The 9,599-nt window shown below is 40.3% G+C and overlaps 1 protein-coding gene and 1 long non-coding RNA gene across 2 annotated transcripts in view; both read left to right on the forward strand.

Annotated features, from left to right (window-relative positions):
* Positions 1-533: 533 nt before the first annotated feature.
* LOC103515076 (putative uncharacterized protein DDB_G0286901) overlaps positions 534-9,599 on the forward strand; it is a 21,612-nt gene continuing 12,546 nt past the window's right edge. The window contains exons 1-2 of the mRNA XM_026827879.1: positions 534-591; positions 1,073-1,377. Coding sequence (XP_026683680.1) covers positions 534-591; positions 1,073-1,377 — 363 coding nt within the window. The remainder of the gene's footprint in view (positions 592-1,072; positions 1,378-9,599) is intronic.
* Positions 6,174-9,599, forward strand: part of LOC113469882 — a 5,717-nt gene continuing 2,291 nt past the window's right edge. Inside the window, exon 1 of the long non-coding RNA XR_003393160.1 lies at positions 6,174-6,510. This is a non-coding gene — a long non-coding RNA (uncharacterized LOC113469882). The remainder of the gene's footprint in view (positions 6,511-9,599) is intronic.

The raw sequence follows: 9,599 nt of genomic DNA on the forward strand, positions 1-9,599 counted from the left end.
CTTCTAATTATTCAATGTCTCTCCCCCCTCAGGTCCTCCCAATGCTCAAAAGAACGCGAGTGCCTCGTCAGGCGCGGCGTCCTCTTCCACCCAACTCAGTTCTTCCCCTGTAGAGACCTCCTATGAGTTGCTACTACAACAGCAGCAACTCCTGTGGCAACTAGAGTGGCAACACAAGGTAAGATAACAAAGAAATAAGGTAAAATAACACCTAATTTTGTATAAAAATAAATTAAAAATCACAAAACTCTCCTCCTCCGACTCAGGCTTAACTTAATGGAGGAAAAGAACCTGATCTTAAATTCATAATTCTTTGTTTACATATATATAGGTAGTATTTAAATTTAAGTATTACATACATACATAACCATTATCGTTCTATCCTATAGGACAGGTCGATGAACAAAGCCCCAAAGTATTTGAGTATTATTACCTCTTATTGTATCTATGTATTATATTGTATGTGAACAAAATAAAAAAGGTTTATTCAAAATTGAATTCCTCATATAGTTGCTATCAAAAGGTGATAATACATGAGAGCAATTGTTTCCACCAGCGCAATTCTTTGGCTATCTGTTGGTATAGACATAGGCCAGTCTTTCCCTCCTTCGAATCTTCTTCGTATTATTACCTCTTATTGTATCTATTTATTATATTGTATGTGAACAAAATAAAAAAGGTTTATTCAAAATTGAATTCCTCAAATAGTTGCTATCAAAAGGTGATAATATATGAGAGCAATTGTTTCCACCAGCGCAATTCTTTGGCTATCTGTTGGTATAGACATAGGCCAGTCTTTCCCTCCTTCGAATCTTCTTCCTCTTTTTCGATTATCTGCCCCGGTGGTGCAGTGTCAAGACAAGACCCTCGCCTGTAAATCAGAAGGGTGTGGGTTGAATCCCAGCCGAGGCATGTAATTTTATCCTCGTTTATTTGAAAATTTAACAACATAATAATTAAGCTCTATAAAGGTTAGGTGGTAGAGAACACCTCAGGCGCGGCGTTAACCTCGCCTAGTGGTTACCTTCCACTCAAGAGTCTTTCTCTCAACGTTAAGGCTAACAAATTGAAGGTCCATACAATCGCCCTATAATCATCTCTTTCCTTTCTGCGTTATTTCAGCCATCCCAGGCTTCCAGCAATACCACCACCTCCAATCTCACCAGCACCAATAAGACAACAGTGAACGCTAAAGCCAACCTCGCCGCATTTCTACAGCAGCAACAACTGAACCAACTCCTTGCTCAGCAGCAGCTGATTATAAATAACAATAATAATAGTGTGAATAATGTGAATAATCTAGATCCGAGTGGAAACGGCGGACTGAAGAAGGCCATTATCATCGGGACACAGCCGGCCACCATTTTATTTAATCATGTAAGTTAATACTCTCTGGTTTTTTTTTTTTTTCTTCTTTTTTTTTTTAGTAGCGGTCCTTGTTTGATCAAAGAAGATAAGAGGTGTTTTAGTTTGTTCGACTGATTTTTGATATAGAAAAAATCTTACTAAAAAAAAAAAAAAATACTCTCAAATTATTTGTGGTAAAGAAAGCATAGCTTTTTCACAAACGTGGATATCACAGCATTAAGTGCCTTCTTTGCAATCAATTTCCATATTTCAATAATCTTTTTACACTGGCAATGCCGCCACTGGCCGCTGCAAAGTAGCTACTCAATTGTCCTCACGACGCTGAATGCACCCCGAACTCCAAGCACAGAGCCGAAAAAACTTCGGCCCGCCGGGAATCAAACCCGGGACCTCCGGCGTGCAAGCCTAGTGTGATACCCACTCGGCCACGGAGGTTGCATTGAATCAGGATTATGATATGATCGAGTGGTTCAAACTAAAGTTGGCTCTTAAGTTGCGTCCACACTTGAATCGATACCCACTCAACTGAGCTAACTCTTTCACCTCCACAGATCAATCTCCAGAAGCTGTCCACGTCCACCTCGTCCACCAACACCTCCACTACCCCCACGCGTCATCAATCACTGCCCAACTTCCTCGGTACCTTCGTCACTCCGGCTACACACCAAATCATTCTGCCGGCCGCCTCTGGGGCACTTACCCTACGGCTGACTTCACGTATGTTAAACACTGGCCAAGTTGATGGAAGAGGAAAGAGGAGGGGGTTGGAGAATAAAGAAGGAAAGGGTTGAGTTAACGCCGTAGGGATGGGATATTCGACTCTTTTTGAATATTCGAATACCACGACTCGATTCTTTTCAAATATTCGACTCAAAGAACCACAGTAATCGTAGTAGCCTACTGCTGGAGTAAAGGGACTTTTCAGTCCTATGCGAGCAGTATAAATAAGCACCATTATTAAAGAGGCAGGGTTCCCAAGGAAGAGGAAGACCAAGAGAAAGATACATCGACCAAATTGTGAAATACTCCGGGTCTGAAACATATGCAGACATGAAGAGGAAGACATCTGATAGAGTAGAATGGAGAGCTATAAATCAATCTTAGGATTGAAACAGATGATGATGATTAAAGCCGGCTACCCACGTTTCGGTACACCAGCGCAAGTAGACCTGTTGCCTGAGGTGATAGTTATAAAGAGGACTAGGCTGGGCTAGGCACGTCCACACTGCCTCGATAACATAGTTTTACCTCGTCGATCGACGCGACGGCCGGTCGACTATGTTTGGACACACTATAGCGCTCGAAAACCTATCCGTGTTCATAACCAATACCTGAAGAACACACATGTTAGTTACACGGGAAAAGGCGAAGAAAAAGACATTTTCCTCATCCCCAGCCAGCGGCCATAAGACTTTCCAGTTTCCGACGGACCAAACAAAATGCCCTAAATATTGGGCTAGGATGATACTGAAAAGTCTCAAAAGTTAACCCCGCAGACCCCGCAGTTTTGAAATACCCCATTACCCCCCCCCAGAATTCAAATTGAGCGAGAGGTGTGGGGTATCATAGGTAACACTTTGACGTACGTCCCTCCGAATTTGAGGAGAGTGCGGATTTTTAAACAAAAAATAAATAAAAAACAAAATATCAAAAGTAAAAGCAAAAAATATGTAACCAAAAACCATAAATATCAAAAGCATATGGCGTAACGGAACGTTCACACTAAACGCCATCCCCCAGTGGAGAAAAATGTGTGTAGGTAAAAAAAAAGTAAAATTAAACATTAACCCAGCGAGGCCGCGGGTTCGATACCCGCCCGGGGTGAAAAATACATTAATACACTATGTGTGGCGCTCACAACAACACTCAACACAAATATAATCTTACATAGAAAACGCAGGTTCTCGTTTCTCCACAATTTCCATCTCTGAAGTTGGCCTGGTAAGTTCCATTTGATTTGTATTCTATCCAGAGTATCCACAGGCTAAACAGGGCTGTTAAGCTAACAGGCTGTTAGGGGCTTTACTTTTTTCGAGAGGTTTGATAGAGGGAACTCTAAGTGCTCAGGTCTTACCGTTCCAAAAGCTAAGAGGGAAGGAAGACAGGCAGATAGACAGGATAGGAGAAATCCAGCAGTATCTTTTGGGACTTTTGACTCCTTATTCGGGACACTATCTCCTACCTTTTGGGTAAAAAAAAAACAGACTACATTATTTATGTCTAGAAAAAAGTCTTTGTTTCCTGGACTATAACCTATCCTCCTTATTACCTATCAAATATATGAGACTTTCTTTGGACTGCGGGGGTAAATTATTGATGAGCTGCTCAGAGTCTGGGTTGCCATATTACACAGCATACTCAAACAGATATGTTACATTAAAATCAAATTGAAAAGATGATAAAAAAAAAACATGGATATTAATTGGTGTAGGTGGTTGAGATCGTATCATCATTGTGGTGAGCTTTAGAGATGGCGAAAACTGAAATGCCTAGTGGGGAATCTGATAGAGGGAACTGTAACTGCCAAGGTCTTATCGTCCCGGAATCGAAGAGAGAAGACAGGATAGGAGAAAGCCAGTATTTCCGCGAATTCCGAGAACGAACATGATACGTTCAAAATAAAATCCATCTCGGGTGGGAATCGAACCCGCGGCCTAGCGCTTACAAGACTCGTTACCAACCAAGCTAACGAGGTTGGCTACAGATCATCTTACATGATTATGTAGGTGTCTTACCGGTGCCAGCATGGTAGGTAAACATTGGATTTTAGGATTATTGAGATATTGGGAAAATCCTACAATGCTACCTCTAGAAAATAGGTAAGATCAAATAGGATTGATAGTGTCACTCTTTCTATTTCAGTCTTCTCCTTATTGTAAGCAGGTAGTTATAATGATTGTCCTCACAAAGGGAAAAACATATTTCAAAATAAAATGGCCATGAAGGTTCATGATTTTCATTTGTTTTGTGCTAATGTGCCCACCTACTCAATGAAAAATTGAAAATCACCCGTGTTCTCCTGAAACTTACTTTCATTCACATTTGAAGACAAGGTTGCAAAATTAGTTGCTTCCACACGACTGTCTTCATGTTCATCAACAATCTCTTCGTACCGATCCCAGTTATTAGGGACTTTAGCCTTTTCCTTCTCAATGGCAGCTCTAGTTTCCACTGTCTTCTGCTTGAGCTGAGCTGCAGGCTTCTTGCTCTTGTACTTATCTCTCATCCTTTTTTGATTTCTGTGAATGGAAAACAAATGTAATAAACAAAAGTAGAATATTTCAGTACTTAGAAAAAAAAAAAAAAAAAATCAGAAATCCCTTACAGTGAGGGCAGTAGTTCTTGACTGGTCCTTTTTTTTCGTGTGAGAGACCCTTTTCCGCCATCAGTAGCCCTGGAATGGAAGTTAGGGACATAGAGTAAGATGCAGGCCAAAGAGAAGATTGGAACACTGTGTAGATAAAGATCTGAATAATGATCATGGTTTAATGGGTAATGAAGTTTACAACTGAGGTGACTGGAAATTGATGACTAAGAATACCAACCCCACTTGGTTGGAAAAGGTAAAAGAGAAGAAGAGGCAGCTCTTCTGACGTCATATGGGAGTTTTTTTTAAGTTAGGGACATAGAGTAAGATGCAGGTCAAAGAGAAGATTGGAAGATTAGGTTTAATGGGTAATGGAGTTAAAACCTTTAAACTGAAGTGACTGAAAGTGAAAATCGATGACTAAGAATACCAACCCCACTTGGTTGGAAAAGGTAAAAGAGAAGAAGAGGCAGCTCTTCTGACGTCATATGGGAGTTTTTTTTTTTTACCTCGTCTTTCCATTAGGAATTCAACCTTCATCACTCTGAAATGGCTATCTTCTGTAATCCAGAGTTTTTTCCCCCCTTTTATGGAATGCAAGCTTGGTCAAACTAATAGCTTAAACGTTTTTATTTCTCCTGTCAGGTGGCATTGTTACCAAAATCCACAACAAGCATCGCACTCCACTCAAGATAATCTACTTGGAAAACATACCCTGGTTTACACCTCTCTACTATCATACTCTCAAGATCACTTCAGGTAAACTGTGAAGTTTTGGTGTTTTTAAACAGTTCATTATAGTTATTCGAAGGTAAGGTAGAGCAAAAGCATCGAAAAATCAAACAATCTAAAGAAAACTTTGCACAAGTGCATATGGAAAATTTGAATTTTACCGTGCAGCGTCTATATTTCGCGCCAAAAAAGTAGGACCGTTTTTTTCCAATTTTTGTCACATAAGCGCTCATTCCAGTTGTATCAGACTTTTTTGTCTAGCGATTTTGCTGGGGTTTCTACCAGCTACTCAAATGAACCTCACACAACCTGAATGGTGCCGGGATTCGGGGAAAAGTCAACAACATGTTTGGCCATAAGGTCACTCAACGTTGCTCAAGTTACTGTTCTATTGGAAACTGGTGCATTCAATATGTTGCAGCCACTGGCTACTTTGAAAAGGAAAAAAAAAGAGATTTCATAGAGAAAACTGTAATTACCGAGGTCTTATTGTCCCTAAAGCGAAGAGAGGACGAGCTAGGTTCGTAGTTCGTACCGAGTCCGCCCGGCGGAAATCGAACCCGTGACCTAGCGCTTACAAGGCAGGCGCGCTACCCTCCATTAGCTAGAACCTTCTAGTCTAGTCTAATGAAATAATCCACGATTCTATTTCACTATCTCCACACATACAGGTAACAAAGAGATTATTCCGCTGATAAAGAAATACATTCCGGGTAAAGCCCGCGTCCGCCCGTATTATTTGGATCTATTGTCTGTATGTCTATTTCATTTCACAGGTTGCGTCTCACCGTTATTCGACATCGTACCATCTTACAACGACTCAAACGAGTCCTGAACGTAGTTACGGGGAAACACGCTGCTAACAAATCTGATGATGAGGACGAAGACAAAAATGGAAAGGAGAATAAAGAAGAGAAGAGAAAAGAGGAAACGAAAGACAAGGCTCAGACCGAAACAGATGAAGGAAGTTGTAAAGTAAGAGACACAAAGAAAGACAAGTAAGAGAAAAGAAAGGAGAGAGATGGAAAGACGAGAAATAAAAACCAAAGTATACTGAAATTGTTTTACAGCCTTTGAGGCTAAATAGGTATTACACCCCGGAGGTCCAAGGTTCAATTCCCGGCGAAGTCGAAGTTTTTTCGACTTGTTCCAGCAGTGCAGTTGCTACGGTGTTGGATTTAATCGAGAGACTGTGCAGTTCAAATCCCAGCAGTGACATGAACATAATTCGAAATTAAACAACTTGATTCCGTTTTTTAAAATGATAAATCGTTTTATTTTGTAAGCTCCGAAAATATAGGTATACGAAAGGGTCGAAAACTTCGATCATTATTGTTGTAAAATAAAGTGTACATATTTTCTCATTTCAATATTTCCTTATAACCCATTGTAAAATAAAAATACAAATAAATATAATTAATTAATTAATATTTCCTTATAAAACCTCGATCCCCGGTGTATCATTATTTCATTTTAGAAACAACAGTTCCTTATAAAGGTTATTTTGAATGAAGTCAGCCTGAACTCAGATTGACTGAGGCTAGTTTACAAAAACGAATTTTTCACCTCAGGTAATAATTAATAATACTGTAACAATAACTAGTGCAATAGTCCTCAACAAAAATAGACGTGGTACATAAGGGATCACGAAGAGACTGCCTTAACATAATAACAATAACTATAGGTAAATCGCTCTTGACTAAGAGAAAAACAATGATTACAAAGTGAAGAAAGACATCCATACTTGTACCAGTGGAAAAACTACACATTTCCAAGTCCAAGATTAATTTGGAACTACAGTCGAACCTGTCTAAGTGGGAATCCAAGGGACCGACAATTTTTTCTCCACTTATCCAGGTTTCCCAGTTAAAAAGTGTCCCCCTTAGAGAGGTTGCCATTTTCCTATTCCCACTAATAGAGGTAAATGTCAACACTGGTTTGGAGGAAGAGGAATATGCTATGTTTCCCTACAAATTCTCACTTACAGAGGTCCGCAGAAGGCTCCAGACCTAGGAAAATGGCAACCTTTCCCACTTACAGAGGCTCCGGAAGTCCGGACCTAGTATCTAGAAAAAGTCATTCCCACTTATAGAGGCTCAATTTTCCCATTTAAACGGGTTTTTTTTTGTAAAAAATGAAGGGGCCACGATTTTTTTCCCAGTTATCCAGGTTTCCCACTTAGACAGGTTCGACTCTGTAATTGAAAGTTTGTAATGCTAATCTCAAAGGAGCTTAGAGTAAAAAAAAGAGCTATAAACCAGTACAAATTCATATCTAAAGAGCTTTTCTTTAAAAAATAATAATATACGTACGTTACGTACGTACGTACGTACGTTACGTACGTACGTACGTACGTTACGTACGTACGTACGTACGTTACGTACGTACGTACGTACGTTACGTACGTACGTACGTACGTTACGTACGTACGTACGTACGTTACGTACGTACGTACGTACGTTACGTACGTACGTACGTACGTTACGTACGTACGTACGTACGTTACGTACGTACGTACGTATACATACATACGTACACACATACGTACAGACCATGGGCTAAAAATCACTTTTTTGACATCAGCGGATCCCAAAACGGATATTTCCAACCATTTCCCGATTTTGAAAATTTGGACCGATTGCAATACTTTCATTACTAGTATAGCTCCGCTATACTGTAGTAATAGACCAACTGCTCTATTCCAGATAATTTTCTAATTCATGTTTCTTTTCTACCACTATCTTCTCAGTTTCAACATATCGCGGGACGGCTACTTGGTTCAGCTATCCAGATAATTTTCTAATTCATGTTTCTTTTCTACCACTATCTTCTCAGTTTCAACATATCGCGGGACGGCTACTTGGTTCAGCTACGAACGGAAGCGCTGATTGTTGCATTACCTACTCCTGACTTCAGTATGCCATACAATGTCATCTGCTTGGCTTGCACTGTAGTAGCTCTGGCGTTTGGACCTCTGCATAACATAGCTTCCAAGAGGTAAACCTTTGCATTGATTCTTGCTTTCCAAGAGGTAAACCTTTGCATTTTTTTCCTGCTTTCCAAGAGGTAAACCTTTAATTATTTATTACTGTTTTCAGTTTTTCTTGGATTTTTCTTTAAAGAGGTATTGTGAGTTGAAAATAATAATAATAGTGCTTATTTATACTGCTCGAATAGGACTGAAAAGTCCCTTTAATCCAGCAGTAGGCTACTACTATTATTGTGGTCAAATTCTCAAATTATATTGAGGATAAAATTCCACGTGCTCACTCTTTGGAGTTTCATACCAAAGTCAGAGGAATTGTGCCTCAAAAGTACCTAACTGTCTGAATTTCTAGGCTTCATTGTATTTTTCCTATGCCTGGAATCTTAAATTCCAATTCCCAATGCAACACTTCTAACCAGCAATGCCTGACTGCATGAGGCATTAATCAGGATTCAATGAAACTGTTTCATCAAAAATAATAAAACTGCTCTCAAACTGAGGGGCATAAAGGATGGTAACCTCAAAGGGAGGGGCATAAAGGTCTTACCTAAAGGAATAACCTTTTCAATATTTGACTTTGACAGGTGCCTACGATTTCAATTGGTCAATGCGTAAGTTGTTCGGCAATGGAGTACCATCAAGTTGTTCCCAAGCTGAGACCAGTGCTGTCTATGTAGACATTACTGCTAACCTAACAGGACCTGTGTTTGAAATATTCCCAGACCCTACACAGGTAAGAGACAGCTTCAACATATTTCTCGTGTTTTTGGTCTGATGATAGGAATCAGGTCAGGGCTGATGACAATGGGTACCCAGTAAAAAATTACACGGGTTTCTTGATCAAAGCTGGGTATCCCTATCCAAAGTAGGTATCCACCAAACCAACCTAGCTATCTTGGAGGGTAGCGGCCCCTGGGCCTCGTAAGCGCTAGGTTGCCAGGTTCGATTCGCAGTCCAGGGGAAACTTTATCCCTGAACGGGTAAGGTTCGTTTTCTGAAGCGCCTGCTTCTCCTATCCTGTCCCTCCTTCTGGGACCCGAGATAGCGACCTCGTGGTACATTCCCCTCGCTGTTCCAAACCGTTTGACAGCTGTGCCACACTACGTCGATGGGCGTCGAATCGATGTCGATCTGAAACCAGTACATTGCTCGACAACATGATCACCTCATCAATGGATCCTTGCTCGACTGTAAGAGTGTCACATA

This window comes from Diaphorina citri, unplaced genomic scaffold, assembly GCF_000475195.1.
Source record: "Diaphorina citri unplaced genomic scaffold, Diaci psyllid genome assembly version 1.1 scaffold1268, whole genome shotgun sequence".
In the NCBI taxonomy this organism is placed as follows: Eukaryota; Metazoa; Arthropoda; class Insecta; order Hemiptera; family Psyllidae; genus Diaphorina; species Diaphorina citri.